General features: G+C 40.0%; 1 protein-coding gene across 1 annotated transcript in view; it reads right to left on the bottom strand.

Moving 5' to 3' along the window:
- Positions 1 to 12,355: 12,355 nt before the first annotated feature.
- Positions 12,356 to 22,681, bottom strand: part of LOC133458288 (protein-glutamine gamma-glutamyltransferase K-like) — a 28,848-nt gene continuing 18,522 nt past the window's right edge. The window contains exons 4-14 of the mRNA XM_061738022.1: positions 18,355 to 18,606; positions 17,623 to 17,741; positions 17,417 to 17,524; positions 15,926 to 16,103; positions 15,695 to 15,833; positions 15,401 to 15,593; positions 14,090 to 14,243; positions 13,688 to 13,972; positions 13,361 to 13,521; positions 13,137 to 13,273; positions 12,356 to 13,031 (exon numbers count right to left, since the gene is read on the bottom strand). Coding sequence (XP_061594006.1) covers positions 12,869 to 13,031; positions 13,137 to 13,273; positions 13,361 to 13,521; positions 13,688 to 13,972; positions 14,090 to 14,243; positions 15,401 to 15,593; positions 15,695 to 15,833; positions 15,926 to 16,103; positions 17,417 to 17,524; positions 17,623 to 17,741; positions 18,355 to 18,606 — 1,889 coding nt within the window. The 3' untranslated portion in view covers positions 12,356 to 12,868. The remainder of the gene's footprint in view (positions 13,032 to 13,136; positions 13,274 to 13,360; positions 13,522 to 13,687; positions 13,973 to 14,089; positions 14,244 to 15,400; positions 15,594 to 15,694; positions 15,834 to 15,925; positions 16,104 to 17,416; positions 17,525 to 17,622; positions 17,742 to 18,354; positions 18,607 to 22,681) is intronic.

Genomic DNA, 22,681 nt, shown 5'->3' with positions numbered 1-22,681 from the left:
TAATGATAAAAAATTAGACTTGATCAAAGTCCAGGCAATCTGTCTCTTCGTAACCTGCAATCTGAGCCATCTGCTCACAAGGGACCTGTGTTGAGGTCTGTCAGCACACCGAAAAGATGAATGCATGAATTGACTGCTGAACAATGGTCCTTCACAGACACTTAATAACCTGCAGGAGTGCAGAGCACTCTCTTATTTTTTTTTTTGTTTTAACTCACATTTTACACACATTTTAATACCAATAACGAGAGAAAAGCATCAAATCTTACAGAAATGCTTATAATATACTCAGCAGAAAAAATAGAGCCCCTTGACTAACCCAGTTACATTTGTTAAAGCACAAAAACCTACTTAAAATGAAGTCACGGCAGATTCATTCCCCATGCAGCCAGGATCCGAGAACATTCATATACGATGAGTGGCAGAATCAATTTACGCCTGCATGACTCAGTGTCACTGTTTTGAGACTGTATTTGATCTATTTAACCCATATTGCCGCTTCACGTTGACAGCACATCCAATGCAGTATCTGCTTACAAGGAAGTGAGACTTTCAAGAGATTCATTGCTCTAAAAACGGAGCGTTAGTTCAGAAGTTGCTGCCTGTTTACAGGGTGATGCCGTGACACAGAGCTGATCTCCCACAGCAGGTCCTGCACCGTAAATGTTGCAAAATTAGCTCTAGGTGCATTCATCTTTATTTTACATGCATGCTCTTGCTATTAAGAAGCTACTTTGTTTGGATTTTTTTTTTTACTTGTCTCCTTTTAATATAATTTTAAACAGAATATATTTGAGTTTCACATTTCTGGCTGGTGTGAAGCAGCCTGATTAATCATCAATAGAGATTACTGCTTCCACCTCTTGTACACACAAATCCAACTTGATCCATCTATTAGCTGAACTCACAATAAAAGGTGGGAACTCTTCACAGTCAACCGAAACGCTGTGGCTGCCTCAAATTTGAGAAATAGCTCCCCAAATTTTGCTTCACAATGTGGAACCCAATTCCTTGTCCGCTGACTTCAGTCACATTTTCTGAAATACAAGGCTTTGGGCCATCAACACTTACTGGCTTTGATGATGATAGCGCCACCATGTGGTCCCTCAAAGAGCAATTTATTATGCACAGCGTGTGACAGCATTTTGACCTCATTTAACGGATATTGAATTTGATCCATGATGTTTTGGGGTCTTTTAGTGATAGACAGTTATCTTTGATTTATTTGAATAGTTGTAACCATGATAATTAAACCCATGTGAGGATGATCTCTGAGCAAGGTTGTGAGGTTTGATATATGATATATGGCGCTGGTTCAAGCTGATTTTAATGACCATGACTCATGTGTTTTTGTCTAGCCCTATAAGCATGTTGAAAACATCTTACATTTAAATCCTAAACAGAGGGGACACTGCAGCCTTTTTGAAGGCATTCATGCTCGCAGAGTAATGATATGGAGATTGCTTTTAGCTTTGAAGCTTCCAGTGTTCGAGTGTTTCTTGCCTCTTAGCTTTTGTGGCCCACATATTGCCTCTCGTCAACACTGAAATATTGCAGTTCCATAGAAGTAGAGAATATTCAGTCGAGTTTTAGACATCATACAATGTGCATGGTGCAGAAAGAAAGAAAGAAAGAAAGAAAGAAAGAAAGAAAGAAAGAAAGAAAGAAAGAATTTCTAATATAAGGTTATATCTTATCATTTTTGCTAATATAACATTATACATGGTTGTTTTTCTTATATTAGAGCCAGAGGTAATACATTCTTCAAAATAGCTTCATTTCTATTTGGTTAGCTGGACAAGCTAACCAATTAGCATGTTAGCTAGCTTTTTTCATTGAGGTTAGCTTTTAACTCTTACTGTTTTGCTTGTATTTTGTAGGTTTTAACTAACAGTAGGGTACGCTAAAAGAAATGTGACATACAGTAAGTTCGATTATCCAGGCCTTTTTTTTAATAATTTAGTCCAGTGGCACTAATTGTATTTTTTTATATTCTTTTTTTCTGTGCCCAGTGATGGATTAATAAAACATGAGAAGTGCAAAGAGACTGCATGATCAGACTTCTGATGTGTCTGAACCCCCACTAAAAATCCAATCATATACCTGTGTATTGCACACCCCAAGTCCATCGCCTGGGAACTTCATTTGCTTCAGTGCCTCCAAAAATGACCCCAAAGAAAAGTTGCATCACCTTCTTCAAACGACACAAGAGACAAGCTGAGCCAATCGACTCACCTTTTCGGATGAAGGCAATTTGTGATCTATTGCCAGAAACCCTAGATGGTGTCAACCTGGACAGTACTGGTTATCACAGGAACTGTTACTTAAATTTCACATCAAAGCTTGATCGACTAAAAAACAATTCACATCAGCTTGAAGTAACAGACAACAAGTACTCTCCCCGGAAGTCACACCCAGCCACAGGCTCTGCATTTCCAGTAAAATGTATATATTGTGACACAGATGAAAAGAAATTCAATGGAAAAATCCAAAGGACTGTCCCATTTACTTGGAAAAACAATGGTGCTGCATGGAAGCGCATTGAACCTATGGCTGAAGCTTTAGGGAAAAGCAGTCTTCTCCGCAAAGTGAAAAATGAAGACCTGTATGCGAAAGGGGCTCGCTATCATGTCACCTGCTGGAAAGCCTTACAAGTAGAGTACTTGAATCATTCTAAGAAGCTGACAAAGGAAGCCTCAGGTCAGAAACTGACAATCTCTGCGCACCTTAAAGCATACAACGTGGTGAGGGACCACATTAAAGAGCAGGTCATAGAACAAAACAAAGTCCTACAACTTCGCTACCTGCGCCACCTGTATATCCTTGAGCTCGAAAAGCAAAATAACCCTAACCCTGAATACAGAGGAGATAAACTTCTGAGTCGTCTGCAAGGTGATGAGGAGCTTAAGAAGCATTTAGCCTTTTCCAAAGTTCCTGTTAAGGACAAAGGAAACCTTGCCTTTTACTTGGTCCACTCTTCCCGTATTTCTGTGGAGGACGCCATGGCCTGTGCGTATCGACTTGGAACGGTGGACAGTGTAAAAGATGTAGCTCTCACCCTACGCAGCGTCATCAATAAGGCCTTCAAGTCCAGTGTTATGCCTTGGCCACCTACCGCAGATGACCTAAACAAGACAGCAGAAGAGGTGTTACCTGAAGAGCTAGACCGCTTCCTCAAACTTCTCTTCTCTGGAGACACTGTTTCTGATTGTGAGAAAACAAAGCGACTTGTTCTTTCAATTGGACGGGACCTGTGTAGAGCAGTGACAAATGGCGAGTGGAAACTTCCAAAAAATGTGCTTTTATGTGCCACAGTCCGGCACTTGTACCGGAGCAGACAACTGACCACCATTCTGCAGAGATTAGGCCATTGCGAATCTTATGATTTTGGATTGGAGCTGGAGACAGCATTGGCTAAGGCTGTGGATGAAATGTCAACTTCCCTTACACCTTCTATCATCAGAGGAGATGGGAATGAGGTGTTCCATAGCGAATGGGACAACCTGAACAGAGTCACAACAAATGTCCATGGTTCGAATGTTGTTAACAGTGCCGGCGGCATCATGATCCAGGAAACAAAACCGTAACTGACAGCCAGAACATTGCAGTCTTACCAAGATGACCGTTGCGGACTTTGCCTTGGTATTCCAGGTAACATGAAATGATCTTGAGGGTGGAGTCATCTTGGAGTGCAAGGTTGAGGTTTTGTGGATCACATGTTTTGATGAGGTTGAGCAGAGCCTCAGGTGTGAGCTGGACATCCTCTTCCTCTATGAAGCACTCTAGAAGCAGCCGCTCCAGTGCTTCGCAAACAGTCTTAAGGCAAAAGATGGCCTTAGAGTATGCCTTTCCACTTAAGACACTTTGCAAACAGCCTGTTGTAACAAGTTGAGCCTCAAGAAGGATCTCAGCACGTAGTACACTTGTAGACTGTCTTTGAACACTTGATCATTCTCCGCAGGAGGTATGAAGGACGCATCTGCAGGAAACTTAGGACCCACTCTGATACCAATGTGCAGTGGAGGGAGGGTCTCAGGTGTATCCAGTTTCAGACGACGTTCCATGGTCCTGTCATATTTAGGTAGTGTTCTCTCCTGGCAGCTTGTGGCACCCGGTTTTGTTCCCTGGATCATGATGCCGCCGGCACTGTTAACAACATTCGAACCATTGTGACTCTGTTCAGGTTGTCCCATTCGCTATGGAACACCTCATTCCCATCTCCTCTGATGATAGAAGGTGTAAGGGAAGTTGACATTTCATCCACAGCCTTAGCCAATGCTGTCTCCAGCTCCAATCCAAAATCATAAGATTCGCAATGGCCTAATCTCTGCAGAATGGTGGTCAGTTGTCTGCTCCGGTACAAGTGCCGGACTGTGGCACATAAAAGCACATGTTTTGGAAGTTTCCACTCGCCATTTGTCACTGCTCTACACAGGTCCTGTCCAATTGAAAGAACAAGTCGCTTTGTTTTCTCACAATCAGAAACAGTGTCTCCAGAGAAGAGAAGTTTGAGGAAGTGGTCTAGCTCTTCAGGTAACACCTCTTCTGCTGTCTTGTTTAGGTCATCTGCGGTAGGTGGCCAAGGCATAACACTGGACTTGAAGGCCTTATTGATGACGCTGCGTAGGGTGAGAGCTACATCTTTTACACTGTCCACCGTTCCAAGTTGATACGCACAGGCCATGGCGTCCTCCACAGAAATACGGGAAGAGTGGACCAATGCGCTTCCATGCAGCACCATTGTTTTTCCAAGTAAATGGGACAGTCCTTTGGATTTTTCCATTGAATTTCTTTTCATCTGTGTCACAATATATACATTTTACTGGAAATGCAGAGCCTGTGGCTGGGTGTGACTTCCGGGGAGAGTACTTGTTGTCTGTTACTTCAAGCTGATGTGAATTGTTTTTTAGTCGATCAAGCTTTGATGTGAAATTTAAGTAACAGTTCCTGTGATAACCAGTACTGTCCAGGTTGACACCATCTAGGGTTTCTGGCAATAGATCACAAATTGCCTTCATCCGAAAAGGTGAGTCGATTGGCTCAGCTTGTCTCTTGTCTCGTATTTGAAGAAGGTGATGCAACTTTTCTTTGGGGTCATTTTTGGAGGCACTGAAGCAAATGAAGTTCCCAGGCGATGGACTTGGGGTGTGCAATACACAGGTATATGATTGGATTTTTAGTGGGGGTTCAGACACATCAGAAGTCTGATAATGCAGTCTCTTTGCACTTCTCATGTTTTATTAATCCATCACTGGGCACAGAAAAAAAGAATATAAAAAAATACAATTAGTGCCACTGGACTAAATTATTAAAAAAAAGGCCTGGATAATCGAACTTACTGTATGTCACATTTCTTTTAGCGTACCCTACTGTTAGTTAAAACCTACAAAATACAAGCAAAACAGTAAGAGTTAAAAGCTAACCTCAATGAAAAAAGCTAGCTAACATGCTAATTGGTTAGCTTGTCCAGCTAACCAAATAGAAATGAAGCTATTTTGAAGAATGTATTACCTCTGGCTCTAATATAAGAAAAACAACCATGTATAATGTTATATTAGCAAAAATGATAAGATATAACCTTATATTAGAAATGATAAAACATTCAGAAAATACTTACACTCCTTGTTCAAGTTTGCTTGTGTTTGACAGTTGACAGTTGATGCTACAGTTGGTTTGAGATTTCAAATTCTGAACATTCTAAACACTTAACAGTGGGAAGACACGCCCCTTTTACTGAACATTCGAAGCATTCTAAATGGGTTGCATCCCCCGCATTTTGCTTCATTACTCATTCCACAAATGGAGATTTTTTACAAGTTGTACCTCGTTGGAAAGGGGACTAATTGGGCCTTTTTTTGGTGTAAACAATACACCAACAGGTATTTCCAAAAGGGAGATGCACTTGATTGAAAAAAACATTTTCAAGCGTTTTTGGGTAATTTTGCCCTAAAATACTACTTGAAGCTCATTTTTCCCTAATAAAGGGTGGTTCTACCATCCCAGTAACCTTTCCATTGGATTCCTGGTGTCAATATTATGAGAAAAAGTGTGTTTGTTTGTCTTTCTAGGATTTATGGTTCAGAAGTTATGGAAATCGGCGTTTTTGCCATTTTAACAGGCAAAAATTCTAAATGGGTTCCAAAAAAGAACTTTCGGACCAATTTTTTTTCGGGCAACAAGCAAAAATCATAAGCAAACACCTAAAGGATCCCAAAAAAACACGTTTCACAAAAGAGTCCATCGGGTGCTCGGGAACCCCTCCTTCCTACTAGACTAATCGGAAAGACTCGACTGCTCCAGAGAGCTGCGGGCTCCTGCCCGTCTGAGCTGATCAGGCTCGGATGAAACCTGACGCGCTGAGTCCTCTGACAACTGATTAATGTAATATCTTAAATAAAGTACAATCAAACTAAGTTTTGTTCCCGCTCTATTTTTAAATATGCACACTTGTATGCTGGTGTGTGTGTTGTTGTAAGGCGGCGCTCCGTGTGTGTTGATGGGGCCTTTCCACACGGCGCGCTGTGTGTGTGTTTTAAATACAGAAATGACACACAAAACTGAGGGTGCGTCTTTCCACAGGCGCCCGTATGGTAAAAATATGGTAATTAGCTTGAGTGTATACAGAGATGAGAAGCGTAACAGGTGGAAAGGAAAACTCAACCCGGAATGGACAGATTCATCCTAGTTCTGGGACAAAACCAGTGTCTCATACGATCAGAGACCGTGGCGTTCAAAGTGCGAAAGTGAAACGCCACTGAAACAAAACACAAAGTTTTTCATCAAACATATCCACTCAAGTCTGAACTGAAGTCACAGAAAATAAACTGATAATCTTAAAACATCCTGCCCATATTTTGGTCCACATACAGCTGTGAAGCAGCTTTCTCCACAATGAACATAATTAAAACTAAATATCGTTCCAGGCTCACCAATGTTTATATTCATTTATTATAAAAAATGTGTTGAGACAATTAACAAAGAAAAGGGGAAATTCAAACTGCTGGTAGAGAAATAAAATAAGATAGCATTTGAAAAATAAAATAAAATGTATTTTATTTTTAAGAGAAAAAAATTCAAGTAATTCAAGTTAAATGGCAAATATGTACTTTTTTTTATATAACAGTCAGATGCAGATGTTGAAACAACTATGAGGCTACTTGAATATATATATATATATTCCGGTATATATATATATATATATATATATATATATATATATATATATATATATATATAATATATATATATATATTATGATGTTCTGGACCTTCGCTTGAGTACATTTTCTCTAAATGGACCTCTTAAAGTTTTAGTTGAATACCCCTGCTATACAGTGTTAATATTTAATGGGCCCCGGGCCACTCTGTACTGAAAAAATTGGGCCCCAAGGTCAGAAAGGTTAAGAACCCCTGTTTTAGCTCATCTGTGATATCAGCTCCATTTATCGAAACACAGGCAATGTCAATGACAGATGGAGGACCAAAAATAAAAATAAAAGCAGAAATATATATATATACTGTATATATATATATATATATATATATATATATATATATATATATATATATATATATATATATATATATATATATTTCTGCTTTTATGTTTAATTATGTCAGTTTTGGTCCTCCATACAATGACAGATGGATAAACTTAACTGTTAAAAGAAAGGAAAAATAGTGTGGAATTAGGCAGGTGTGTGTATATAGTACTGTGCAAACGACTTAGGCATCTCTAGTCTTGTTTTATCAGTTTTTTGACCTTCATATTCATTTACCTTACTTTTAAGAAACAAACAGAACATGCAGGAACATAGATCTCACCTGAATAGAATGGATTCTTAATTAATGTGGCTGTACATTTTTTTACAAGACAGTCAATTAAAGAGAGAAAGAATCTCAGTGTAAATCCCTGCCTGGCTCTGAGTGAAGTTTAACACTCAATAACAACGGTAATGGTTTGACCATAGTGACTTATTAAATGAAAGTATTACCTGTAATTGGCATCACAAATGTCTTTAACCTGCTGTCGGTCAGTCTGAGTATCTAAATGATTAAAAGTCGTCCCTCTGCTGTTTGGTTTGATGGTGTTTACCACACTGAACATTAACTAGAGAAAGCAAAAGAGAATTGTCTGAGGAGATTGGAAAGAAAATTATAGACAAACATGTTAAAGATAAAGACTAGAGGACCATCTCCAAGTAGCTTGATGTTCCTGAGACTTCAGTTAGGAATTTCATTGAGAAGATTAGGCTCCACAGGACGGTAACCAACCTCCCTGGATGTAGACACAAGAAGAAGACTGAAGACAAATTGAAGAGATGTATAATATGAATGGAAACCAAAGAGCCCAGAATAACTTCCGAGGAGATGCAAGGTGAACTCAAAAATCAAAGGTCCATCAGTGTCAAGTCAACCAATCCATCAGCATTCGAGCCAAAGTGGAGGACCGATAAGGACAACGCTGTTGAAAGCAAATCATTCAAAAAAGTGCAATTTGTCAAAATTGATATTAAAAAGCTACGGAACTTCTGAGAGAATTTCCGTTAGACAAAACTGGAGCTTTGGCCCTTGGTAAGTCACAACAGCTCTATGTTCACAGATGCAAAACATTAAGCATTAAAAAAGGGCTTTGTTATGTTCTGGCACTGCTTCTCTCCATCTGGCACACTGTGTCTTGAATCTGTGCAGAATACAATACAAACTGAATCATCAAAGCATTCTGGAGTGAAATGTGCCGCTCGGTGTCAGAAAGCTGGGTCTCAGTAGCGGGCCACGATCCCTGCAGGACAATGACCTAAAACACATAAAACACCCAAGAATGGAGAGATCAAAACACTGGAGTATTCTGAAGTATCCGTCTGTGAGTCCTGATCTAAATCCTAGCTGTGGAAAGAGCTGAAACCCTTCAAACCTGAGACAGCTGGAGCAGTTTGATCATGAGGAGTGGACCGACATACTGCACCTGTCTGCAGGTCTCACTTAGAGTTATAGAAATCACTTTATTGCACAGATTGCCTCTAAAGGTTGTGTAACACAATATTTAGTTGAGGGTCCCATCATTTTTGTCCAGGTCAGATTAATTGATTTGACTTTTGCTTTTAATTTTGTTGAAGGGCAACTCAAAAGCAGTATCTGAAGTTTTTGGTAAATTATTCATACTTTGATCAGTTTTAAGTTGTTTAACTTATCAGTGTGGGTTTTTTCTCTCATGGAAGTACACTGGCTTTAAGAAAGATTGTTTGGCATCCTAATGTAAAATTAAAAGATTGCTCTTTTGAAAATCCAGCAATGTCAGAACAATTCTTTTGTTCAAAATCATCACTCCTCTGCGATGAGAATGTACAACCTGCTCTGTCTGCGTAGGGGGAGAGCAGGAATATACATGCCCCTGGAGCTGGATGCTCTGTGGAGGCATGCAGTTGTTATTTTGATCTGTCCATCACTTGTCGGTAACAAGAAAATATAGGGTACCAAACACCCAAACCAGGCTTATAGTACTAGACCGTCACGCCACCACAGATCACATTGATTGAAGACACCATACTATGCTTTTTTGAGCAGGTCTGTTTCTTTAGTCAGTTGTATAACACTCTGGAATATGAAGGGTTTGTACAGGTCTGGACCAGAAACCAGTTTAAGAACTGCCTTAACCCTTGAAGGCGACATGGCTCAGGTCAAAATGAACCAAGCTGGAACGAAGGCTCGCAGTTTCTCTAGATGGTTTGCCCAACGATTAAACAGTTCATTAACTGTGTCCAGACATTTCCTTTCCTACTTATTTACATTTGAAACACATCTTTGTCATGTCTGCTTCGTGGTCATATTGATGGACCTCAGGAGAAACGGAGCCCTAAAATCCTACATTGTATTAAAAGAAAATGGCAAACCCTGTGATCAGAGTTATTATAGTTAATAAAAACTATAATGGCCACTGAAAGTTAAAAATAATTCAGGTAACTGAAATACAAATAAAAACTAAAATAATTTTATAAAATGGAAACTAAATAAAAACTAAAATGAACATTGCAAAGCAATTGTTTGTAAAATTAACTTAATTCTAATTTTCTTTACATATCTAGTTTTTTTTATATTTGGCACTTAATTCTTCTAATTATTCTAAAACAAAAGCTAAACTGAAATAATTAGACAAACTGAAAAATGAAACAAAAATAAAATGTTCAGAAGTATTGTAATTCTGCCTGTGACATCAAGAAAAGGTTTCTTTTGAAGTTTTCATGTGTCTTCATGGCGCCGTATTGGCAAGGACTGGTGCTGTCCAGCCCCAGGTAATCCATAGGAAAACAGACAGAACATTCCCTCCTCAGTCCCGTTATCACCACAAGTTAACTATTCTAACTAACCTATAATGCTATCTAATGTTACCTTACCTACAGTACAATACATACTGATCAAATCTGTCCATCTATCCTCATCTTAGCTGTCACTAAAGGACATTCGACTACTGCCAGAGCTGAAACAGGGACTGCTGGAGCTCAATGGACCCTCAATGAGCCGCTGCTTGGCTGAACGATGTGGTGTTTGGGTGCAGAGGGCTCCGTCTATATCCAGAGATGGTAACTTGCGTTACCTCAAATTCACACATTACCACTGTTGTTAACGAAACATTTGAATTGAGAAGATGAAATGAGGACTATGAAACTCAAATCAAGCACCAATTAGCTGTGAGAGGTATAAAAAGAATGCAATGGACCATGCCAACCAGCATAAGTGAGTTTGTGCCGCCGGCTGATCTTGTCAACTGGAAGGGGGTGACTCTAACCTCCTGCAAGATTTTAATGTAATTTAACATTTTCATCATCTGTAATGCCAGAAAAAGTAAGGGAGGATTTCTAATTAGTATTCTTTGCTTCAAGGTTAAAGCAAAACATACTAGTTTAACTTTAATGCCAGAAGAAGAAATGTGATGAGTAGAAACCTTATAAAGAAGAATATGCTGGTATTTTAGGGTATGGTAGGGCAGAACACAGCACCCAACTTTAGCATCTAATAAATCAAAATCTGTGAATACTTTGATGTGTGTGCTGAACCTCAGTGCTCAATGGCCAGCTGTATCCAACATATGTAAGTATTGCAAAGATGCATGCATGGAAATAAAATGGCCATTATGCTGCAGACATGAAAGCAGTGGTAGCAAGTCTCTTTTTGGCCTCAAAGAAAGGATTGGGTGTAATTCTGAAAAGAAAAAGTAGTTTGAACTTTTTTTTCTTCTCATGGTTGCTGAATGTGAGGCGTAAATTTAGAAGAGTTATTATTGGTGAAAGATTCACAAGCTTTGATTTTACTATAAAGAACATTTAGGCTCAGTTGCACCGTCAGTTAGCACACAGCTAACTTAGCCTTGATTTAACAATGTACTTCTTAAACCACGACATGTAGAGTTTTACTTGGACCGAAACTCGAAGCCGAACCTGTTGCAGGCCTTGTTCTAATCTACGAGGGTGCATAAGCATGCATTGCACCCTCAGTTTATGTGTTTGCATGCTCAGTTGAAAAGACGAAGAAAAAACTGACAAGTGCGTGCGCGTTAAGCCTGAATTATGGTTCCGCATTAAATTGAAGGCGTAGCCTACAGCATAGGGTACGCGGCGATGCGCCGTATGTTCGATGCACCCCTAGTCATCATTTTCTAGAACCGGCCCTGACCTGTTGCAAAGACAGGTTCAGCTGATCCACAGATTAAGCATGAAATGAAATTAAGTGTTTTATGTGTAAAAAAAAAAGTTATGTAAAAAAAGATTTGACACGGTTGTGACTGGATAAAATTGGTTTAAGGGTTTAAGAGGGAACGCCGTCACTGATGATCTGAGTAAGAGGCAATCTTTATTTTTACTTTGACTTGATGGATATTCTTCATGATGATGTAAATTTTCAGTCTAATGTTTTCTTCACAAATGCAAAGTAGTTGGGCTAATTAGGAGAAATCTAACTTAGGCTCTGAAGTTAGTTTCAAAAAAGGGAGTTTATTAACATAAAACATGAAAACTGTACGTAGGAGGACAGAGTTCCAAAGATTATATTGAGATACATATCAAGAGTCAGACTTTCTCATACTGATGTGCCTATTTTATTTGTAATTCAGTTTATCTAACTTATCTTTGTTCCTTTTTTACACTGAAAATACAGTGAGCTGATTCATTTGTGCTGAAAAACACGTTTTTATCAGTCGCATCCTGTTTCTGCTGTTTTACTACTAGTCATACAGAAGGCACAACCTCGTAGCTATGGGCAACCAAAGTGGAATCCATAGCAACCTATTGTTGAACTTGATCTGTAACCACTAGTGATTACAACCTGATGTCAATAAATAAATAAATCAACTGCAAACATTCTGAATTATAGGTCATTTAATAGTACAAGGTCATTTCCCAGGCAGTAGATAATAAAATAAAATATTTTTACTGTTAGTGCAGTGCAAACAGACAAAATAAATATAGTCAATACAAACGATGTGAAAGGATATGTCCTTCATTAAAGCTGCCACACTGTCCAACATCTAGTACTATGACAGAACTCAGTAACATAAATCATAAATGGACCTCACCTGTCTGCCTGTTGAAGTATCATCCTCGTCAACATTAGGAATTCAATGCAAGCTAACACTGGTTTTAATATAATATAAAAGCTTTTGTCCATTCTGAGGTGGCATCCACCACATTGCTCTGAGATGCTTTCCCGTTTGTTGTCTCTCTGTAACCATTTGTCATTTCATGCACAAATCAGCTCTCTATTGTAACAGTTGTACATTTGAACACAGATATTTCACGTAAAAATATGTGAAAAAAAATACTTGATCATTAAGAAAAAGTATGGAACATGGAGAATAAGTACCGACGACAAGGATCACGTCACTGCGAAGTGACGCTGCTTTTGTCCTCCACAGTAATGTCACACACACCGTGAACCTGCGAGAGCTGCTCGCAGTTCAAAGAAGCCAGTAATTTCCTCGGCCCAGGAAGGGTCGGGATGAAGTGCTCTGTGATAGTGATGGAGGCATGGCTGCCAATATCTCTGAGGAGAAACACAGGAAATGACAGTGGCAATTACAAACAAGAAAAAAAGACTAGGTGATTGCAGAAAGAAAAAAAAAATCCTGCACCGAGACATGAGACTCACCCGTAATTACTTTTTCGCGCAGGCAGGAGGCCGAGTCCCTCTATATGGAATATCACAGCTTTGAGTATCCGTGGTAGTGGGTTGGTGAAGGAAATCTCCACTGCCATCTTCTTCCCCACCACAGCCTTCCCCAATGGCTATGATACCAAACAGATGGAGGGCAAGAGTCAGATCTGGATCTGCGGATCTTTTGTAATATTTTCCAGGTGAGCTGTGGTTCCTACCTTCATGATCAGGTCCGGGGTGCTGAGTCTGAAATTGAACTGAGTGGCCAGGACTTGCTGTGTTTCTCGGACCCTGCCTGAGAGCGTCAGCATGAGCGCAGCCTGATCTATTAGCTTGTCCTTGTACATGTCATACTCCAGGACCAACGCTAGCAGCTTCTCTGTGGAGGAGAGGTACAATCTCAAGAAGGTGGCTTTATTTATTTATTTTATTCACGTTCGGGTAAAGCCAGGTGATCTGGTTCTCTTCTTGATGCAATCTTTGCAAAAAACCTAAGCTAACTAGGGGCTGGCTTTAACTTCACATCGCTGTGACCCAACACTTACCCTCATTGGGAAGCATTTCAACTTCAGCTTTGTCCTTCTTCACCGTGGCTTTGTGGACTCCAGTGTAGTACATGACTGACAACTGGCTGTGCAAGCTGACGGTACGCTGCTCTGAGCTGCTGTTCAGCAACTTGATGGTCAACTCTGCATCTCCTCCCATTTTGGGACCTTCACCTTCCATGATCACTTCGATGGTGACATCCTCTGCCGTGGGAGATGCATACGCTTCTGTTTTGGAGCCAAAGCTACAGGCGGTTTCTACAGCAATGCGCTCCTGTTCTGAGCCTGAGAGAGAGCACGGGCTTTACATTTGATACATATTACAGCAATAGCAGCTAAGTGGTTTAAATGATTTTTGACACGAGTGCTCAGAGTTTCTATTCGATTAGTCTTTGATTATACCTTCAGGGTGTTTGTAAAGGTTTGTGATGTCCATGCGCTCATCGGAGCCAACAGCCTTGGTGCTGATGGAATGACCCACAACCTTCTTCTCGCTGTAGATTTGACTGAAAGTCCCATCTGCATTCTTCTGCCAGTAGATTTTATCACTATTAACCTGTAATTGCACAATAGAGGGAGCAGGAACACAGGAGAAGGGGTCAGGAGTGTGTTAAGAAATAATATCCTGAACAGATGGAACACTGTCACACATGGACTCTGATGGATGTTTGCTGCTGCAGCATCAGTACACAACACACGTCTCTCTCCTGTGTGGCTTCAGTCTACTGAAATTCTTATGAATTGTGACCGTATAAAATAGCATTTTTCTGATGGAAAATACCAGTTGAAAAAATCTAGCATTGGCATGGCATCACCTGTGTCCAACTGGACGGACAGCAGTCTGACCAGCACGTATTCATGCTGGACACTCTTTTGTGATTTCTTGCTTGTGTTGGATAAAAGCGTCTGCTAAATGACAGTAGTAGTCAGTACTCGAGTTGTAAAAAGAATTCATCGGGGATGGTGGATTTTATCATATGGGGACAGATCATTTGTGCTGATTACAAATAATATAATATATTACAAATAATAGCACTGACCAAAACACCTGCAGAAACACTGCAGGAATGACATAGCAGCAGTTAAATGCAGCCTTCTGTAAGCTTTAAATATCCACTGGGCTTACATCAAATACATCAAAACACAACAATAAAAAACAGTTTTCTGAACTTATCAATATGCCTCTGTCCTTCACAGGATAAGTAAAATGGATCACTGCAAAAACTCAAAATCTTAACAAGAATATTTGTCTTATTTCTAGTTAAAATGTCTCATTTTAGTAAAAAAAAAATCTCATTACACTTAAAAAAAGAATCATCACTGGAAAAAACAATTTTCACCTGTTTCAAGTAGATTTTCACTTGAAATAAGTAGAAAAATCTGCCAGTGGAACAAGATTTTTTTGCTTGTAATAAGAAGATAAAATCTTGTCCCAGTGGCAGATTTTCCTACTTATTTAAAGTGAAAATTTACTTGAAACAGGTGAAAATGGTCAAATAATTTATTTTTCTGGTGATGACTCTAAATGTTGAAATAGCAGTAAAACAACATTCATTGATTAAATGACATAAGGGATGGAAAGGGGGGATGGCAGTTTTACAGGGGGGATGATTTGGACCGTTTTTATTTCAGGGGGGATGCCATCCCCCCTCATCCCCCCTCAACTCCAGTACTGGTAGTAGTAGTAATAGCAGTAGTATTAGTTGTACAAACCTCAGCAAACACGAAGGGGCAGTCGTGTTTGAGGTAGACCTGACCCTTGCGGACAGCAGCGAGAGATGCAGGCCCGCAGCGGAAGGTGCCGTAGCTCGTCTCCTGGGGCGTGGCGTCCACAGCCTGCCAGCCTCCGTTTCCAGGCGGCAAGTCTGGACGAGCCATCCAGCAGTCGTTCCACACGTGAAAGTTCCTACAAACAAATACAGGCTTAATAAGATAAATATGTTCTGGGAGTCATGAAGAGTTCAGCTGCAACGGCTGTACGTGGTGAAGGCTAGTCGGCAGGCGTACCAGATAGAGTCTCTGTTAAGGTGCTCTAAAGGCTCGAAGTTCTCGTCAAAGTACACATCTGTTGTCAAGGAGATGTCCGTATCGTGAGCTGAGCTGTAGTTGGTCACAGTTCGAGTGGGAATGCCCAAACACCGTAAAACTGAACACAAAACATCAGTTTTTAAGACACAAATTTCACACACAAGCACAGGAACACGTCTGATACGCTCAAAGAAAAAACAAACAGCCAACCTGTCGTGACGACGCCAGCAAACACCCAGCACTGGCCGTACTTGACAGGGATGCCCTTGCTTTTGTAATATTGCTGCAGGATTTCCACACTTCCGGTCCACACCGTGGGAGATGTTCCTCCCGAATAGTCTCCTGACCAGTTTCCCTCCAGGACACCGAGGTCATCAGGCGAATTGATCTGGATAAATGAAAAGGTTGTTTTTGACCTCGATCCATTATCTCGGTTCTATGAATAACTGGAGTTATCCATCCCTGTCAAGAACAATCTCCACTTTAACTTGTGACAAGTACAGAGTGGTCAACTACGCTGACTAAAACTGAATATCCTATCCTCTGTGGAGATCAAACAACTTTAACCGAGTTGACACAGAGTCCATATTAACAACGGGGGCTCTGTGAGAGTGCAGGGAATTCAGAGACAAATTCAGGCCAGATTTTTATCAGTCGTTATCTACCAGGGGTTTGTACTTGTGTGTTTTTTTATGTTTGTTGTTTTCTTTCGGCACATCCTTTCTGCTGTGGCGCCCCAGTGTTCTCCAAAGACAGCACTTTGAGCTCCATAAGGACATGTTCAGATCATGTTGATGAGCAGGCAGAACACACAGTGTTGGTGATTCAGCGCAGCGGGCCGGTCTTTTATGATACAACAGACTGTAATGATTTATAAGCTATTTAAAAAGGACATATTAGAGGCTGAAACCTAGAATAGTTGTGAATCTGAAATATTGTAATAGTTCACTAACTCTTCTACAGGGTAAAGTTTAAGATAAAAAAAAAAAAAAAGTATAGCTGTAGCAAAAACATAGCCTCTCTCTCTGGGGCTGAAATTACGATAAGCTGTAGTTCTGCATTTTTTTAAATGCAAATGAGGTATGCTGTGTCCTCCAGACCAAGGAGGAGCCATCTGGCTTGTTAAGAGCACACAACTCCAACCCCAGCATGTAGGACTTTTTACATCTACATGTGATTGCTCTTTCCAGGAGCAATCACGTGTCTGAGTTTCAGCATTTTTATGGCCACTGAGGTGTTTCAAGGCAGCGTTTCAATAACTTTCAAACCATTCCAGTTTGTTTGAGCTGCACCGACTTGTTTGAGCTTCACTTATTTTTCTTCTTTGTTTGGGGGTAGGGGTGGGAGTGGAGGGTGGGGGAGTTGTCTGTGCTATATTTCACAGGATTGCAGCAAACGTTGACATTCTGGTGACACAAAAAGAAATGTTTGACTCAAATTCAGTTTGAACATGTTTTAGCACCTGGAGACAATGAACATCAACGTTGTTGAGATACAGTCACAGTGCTGTCATGATTACATGTTCACCACAGGCACTGTATCTACATGTTGTTTGCACTGATGACCTACAATAAAGTATGCTGGGAACTCATCAGTTTGCTTGAATGCAGCAGGTGTCCAGATGAAGGAAGGTTTAACATGTCACACTTGAGTGGACTGAACATTGCAAAGATCAATATGAAGGGTCAGGTGCAGTCTCACCATGGCAGAGATGATTCGCACTACGTTAACTGGATCTCCCCATCCAGAGTTGGGGGTTTTGCTCTTTTCCAAGACAAAGAGGCAAGCAGCAAGAATCCCATCATTAAACTGAAAAGACAGAAAAACACAGCATTGATGGGGGGAGTCGTGAGTTTAATTGTTAGTTCGTCGACCCGGTGCTGTGAGCCTTCACGCAGCCAGCCCACCTGTCCATAGTCCCACGTCCTCGCTCCGATTTGCTTCTCCGTGCCGTAGTAAATCCTTCCAACATCATTAAGGACATACTCTTTCCTCTGCTCTTCAGAGTCCATGAACAGGGAGTCATCTGACAAACACAAGTAAAGAAAAAAAAACCTTTACAAACTCCAAACAAGATGAATCCACTCCTCTCAAGCACGCCCATAGCATCATGACATACTGAGGGAATATTCCTTTATATCAAATTATTATTGTTTTTCTTTAATTTTTAGAGTTTTGATCTAGGTCTCTTTTTTTTTTTAAGTCTGACATGTTTTCAACATTTTGTTTTCATCCTAAAATGGGACTTTTATTGGGTCCCTCTATGACTTTAAATGTTCAGGTCAACCAGATGTGATTTTTAAGAATACCACAAGAATGCAGCTTTTTTTTTTTTTTCAGAAAACATGGCAGGCCCATTTTGTGGTCTTGAAGTGATGATAAACTTGCAAGGTACGAGTCTCTCTGATAACTTAGGCTGTCATTAACACGGTATGCTCCTCAATTTTTTTCTTTTAATGGAGGATGATGGCAGAAATGCTTCCCACAACCTTCAGACATTTTTAAAACTTGTATCAAAGCGATGCATGCTATACAGTTGTGCAAATATTAAACATCAAGTTGAAATTGTGTTGCTCTAAGCACTTAAAAAAAAAAAAAACTTTGGTCATTTACAGGATTCCCAATAAAAATGGCTTTACCTTCACACCAGGGGTTAAACAGCATGTAAATGTCATTAGCAGGGTTCTGTGTGGAAACGGTGCGACCATTTGCATTATTAATTTCCACGATGAGTTGATATCTGCCGATGACAGCCGTGGGTGGTGAATTCACTGACAGCTTTATCCGTTTGTCATCCTGCTTCACAACGGCAGCCTCCCAGCAACCATCCTCCAGCTCCTCCACCAGAGGGATGATTACATGGGTTCCCTTTGACAGCGTTGGCAGTGGCCCTGTGAGAAGCAGAGACACGCATGATATATATGCAAAAAGGAAAAATAAAAAAAAAAGCATGCAAAAAAAATGTTCACGACATGCCCAAACAGAAGCAAACGGTTCAAGTTCAGTCACAATGCGTTTTGGGTATACAAGGAGTACAATTAAGTCACACCTAGATTCTTGGGGCGTTTGAATAGATGGAAAGCAAACGGAAAGATTAGTGACTGAGCCGTCTGGACAAGGTGTGCACTCTCAGTCACACGCACGCCTTGTGGGACAGTACTGGCTCTCAAATCAGCTGCGACCCACGCAACACTGAAATTCTAACCAAAATAAAGTGCCTTGGAAAAATAATTCACCTCACAATTTCAACCAGTACTGAAAAAGTACACACAAGCTTTTTAAACTTGACATAGTAATATTTTTGAGGCAAAAAAACAACCCCCGTAAACAAATAAATACTCTCTCTGTGCTCTTCTTCCTGTACTGTGGAAAAATACAGACTTCCATCTCTCCTCCGTATATATCCTGTGTGAATGTGACCTTGTTTTTTTTTTTGCTGTTTTCTAATAGATTAACAAAACCAAACTGTTTATTCTTCCTCGATTCAGTAATGGACGGAAAGGCCACTGGTCGGTTGTGACATCAGGAATCCAACTCTGCTGGCGAGTTAATAGGAGAAACAAATGAAATATCTGTTGTGAACGCAAACTCAGGGTCCACTAGACTGAAGCGAGAAAGAAAAGAGGGAAGCGACACTAGAAACACCAGGGCAGCAGAGTAAACTGATGAAGAATTTTGACAGCTTGGCCCCCTGCAGGGGGAGGTCGCCCCAGTCCTACCTCCTGCAGGGCTTTGAACTGGACTCAAGACCTTTTGAGGAAGCTACAACTTGCTACTCAACTTCCTACCCCCCGGGCAGATCCCGACACCTGGAAGTTGGTTCAAACAGACAGGAATCAAGAGAGCACCCCATGGGGTGATTTGGAGGTCTGTGTCAGTCATGCCAAATGTCTGATAATGACATTTGGCCCGATTCACATCCGACTGTAAATTACTTTTTGTCTCTTGCCTGATTAGTGTATTCCTGCATTTGTTAAACTCCTTGTTGTATAAGAATCTGATTACAACCTCACTCGAGGTCAGCATTTCTACCAGACCTCTGGCCTGTGTAGAGGTGCTCACCGCCGGCTCAATAAAACCTCATAAAAAACCACAAAGCGGACTTCTGAACTGGTTTGATAAATTCCACAACAATTTGGCGCCGTGACCCGGATTGACAATAGACCTTCGATGGAAACTCCTGTTCCAGAACAACGGCGCAATCAGCGACTCTATCTAAAATTTTAGAGGTTAAGGGATCCACTTACAAAATCCCAAAATTATTGTTGCTGAGTTGTTGTCGAAAGTCTGTGAATTGGAGTGCCGGAGAATGGTTGACGTCATCCTGAAATTTAGGTAAGTCCGCTGTGTGGTTGTGAGGGTTATTTTTTATTATTTTGTGTTATTGGGAACGTTATTGTAGAGATGTTTTTAGGAACGCTGGCAATTTCATAACACTTGAATTTGATTGTGTTGTGAGAATGTTCTGCTTCTCCTGCCTTAAGAATCTGACTCGCTCTTCTAAAAAGGTTTAATATCTCTGGTAACATTAAGGAAATAATGGCCAAGAGCGCCATGGTTGGTCTGGTACCAATAAAAAGATAGTCCAGGGGGACTATTCTTATGCATATGCAGGACGTGGGGTCCGTAAGTGTTGGAACACTGACATATTTGTGAGAAATAGACATACTGTATGTAGAGAAAACTGCCTTTTTTTTTATTTTATAAGTGGGGATGACACGCTCTCCCCAAAATGGAGTATATTTCATTTCTGCAAGAATCGACTCGCTCTTCTTTGCATCAACAGGAATGATTTATATGCTCAGGTAGACTGATAGTTGGAAGGTTTTTGGGAAGTTTTTCAGTTCTTTAAATACATGTATGGTAATCACGGTACCGATAGTTTTATTTGTTAGTTTTGTTTGTTACTTAGTTAGTATTAAATTGTTAAAATAACTAAAAAGCACTTTAAACTCCCTCAGATTTTTGGAGGGATGAAAGTAGACGCCGTAATGCAGAATCCCAAATAGCTTCGCTTACTGATCAAAATAAAAAGCTGATTGCTAGAAGGATTTAAAAACACAACGCAGACGAAAAAGAAATTAGAGAACCAGTTAAATGATAAAATCAAAACCTTTATCCGGTGAAACTGATTAAAGAATCAAATGACGATGACACTTCTGATTACGACTGGATTTTACAAAAATCCAAGATCTGTTGCCTACAAAATTTGGAGCCAAATAATGGTAAGAGATTTTAAATTAATAAACAAAATGGCTAGAGGAAACAGCGGTTAAACTAACTTTGCCACATGATTTGAAAAGTAAAGTACTTGATGCGCAAAGTACTTGATGCTTGTAGAATTCCCTTTTAATCCCACAGCTGTTGCCAAAATCACACCAGAGCAAGCTCAGACCTTTTTTCACAGTATTTATTGCCTTAACAGTTCAAAGGGAAAATTGATAATCCCAGGGAACTTTATGCTAAAACAATTTTGACAGCAAAAGAGAATTGTGGTCTGTCACGAGATCAGATTGATGGATTCCCTCCAGGGTACATGCAAAATATATATTTGCTAATTGCCCTCCACAAAGGGTAGGCCTGGATAACGCAAAAAAAGAATCTGAAATGTATGAAAATACTAATGTCTTTTTCAAAAGTGTTTCCTACACAGGTTGAGCGCTGAGAGGAGGCGCAGAGGAAACAGCCAATGATCGGCTCCCATTGGGGTGAGCCAAATCAGAGCATCCCAATTTACATAATCGTATCCTGCCTATGGTAACTTCATCATGGAAGTGCATGGAAATCTGTCTGTGGCCTACTATAACGTCTCTGAATGCATGTATAACTAATCTCTAACTAGAGGTGTCAAGTAACGAAGTACAAATACCTCATTACCTTACTTAAGTAGAACTTTTGGTTGTGTATGCTTCACAGGAGTAATTATTTTTTAGACGGTTTTTACTTTTACTCCTTACATTTTCACGCAATTATCTTTACTTTTTACTCCTTACGTTTTAAAAACAGCCTCCTTACTCTACTTCATTTCGGCCTTTAAAAAAAAACTATCCAGTTAAATTGTGCCATCCGGATAGAGTGAATTTGGTTGTGGTTGGATGAGAAGTATAAACATATTTGGTTTGTACGTGTCTGGTCTCTGAAACACATGTTAATGCTCAATAATGCACATATATGGTTCTTTAATATATTTGCATTATACTAAGATGCATTCATTTTCAATGGCTTTTAGCCTTAATGGTTTTTCCCCGCTTATATTACTTTTACTTTTATACTTTAAGTACTTTTGAAACCAGTACTTTATACTTTTACTTGAGAAAAATAAAAATAAATAAATTTTGAGTTGATACTTCAACTTCTACAATACTTCAACTTCTACAGGAGTATTTTTGAACTCTAATATCTATACTTCTACCTGAGTAATGAATGAGAATACTTTTGACACCTCTGTCTTTAACACTCGTCCTGACTTTTCCTGTTTTCCTCACTGACGGCTCTGCTTATAAAAATGGAATACCATACGCAGGTTATACAATTTGTGATAATTCTTAATTGTTGAAAGCGCCCCCCTCTCCAGCTCCACCCAAGTAGATGAAACTATATACTGATCAAAAGGTAAAACTGTTACAATCTATACAGATTCCAGATATGCTTTTGGTTGTGTATATTGTATCTTATAGATTTTATATATTGTGGGCGAACCGAGCATTTATCGCATCCTCGGAGATAAATGTGGTTAATTGATTGGTGAACTGTTACAAGCCTGTCAACTACCTTCATCTATTGCTTTGTTAAATGTGAAGCCCACACCCAGTCCAACCCTGTTTTCACTAGGCAATGCTTCAGCTGACCATGCAGCAAAAGAAACTGCCAAATTTGGCTTACCTGTCTATGTAAAACTTTGCCCTTCTATACCCGCTAACGACCTGGTTTCTCCTAATGATGTAGCTCTCCTACAAGAAGACTACT

This window comes from Cololabis saira, chromosome 13 (assembly GCF_033807715.1).
Source record: "Cololabis saira isolate AMF1-May2022 chromosome 13, fColSai1.1, whole genome shotgun sequence".
In the NCBI taxonomy this organism is placed as follows: domain Eukaryota; kingdom Metazoa; phylum Chordata; class Actinopteri; order Beloniformes; family Belonidae; genus Cololabis; species Cololabis saira.
This window is presented reverse-complemented; position numbering and strand designations above follow the sequence as displayed.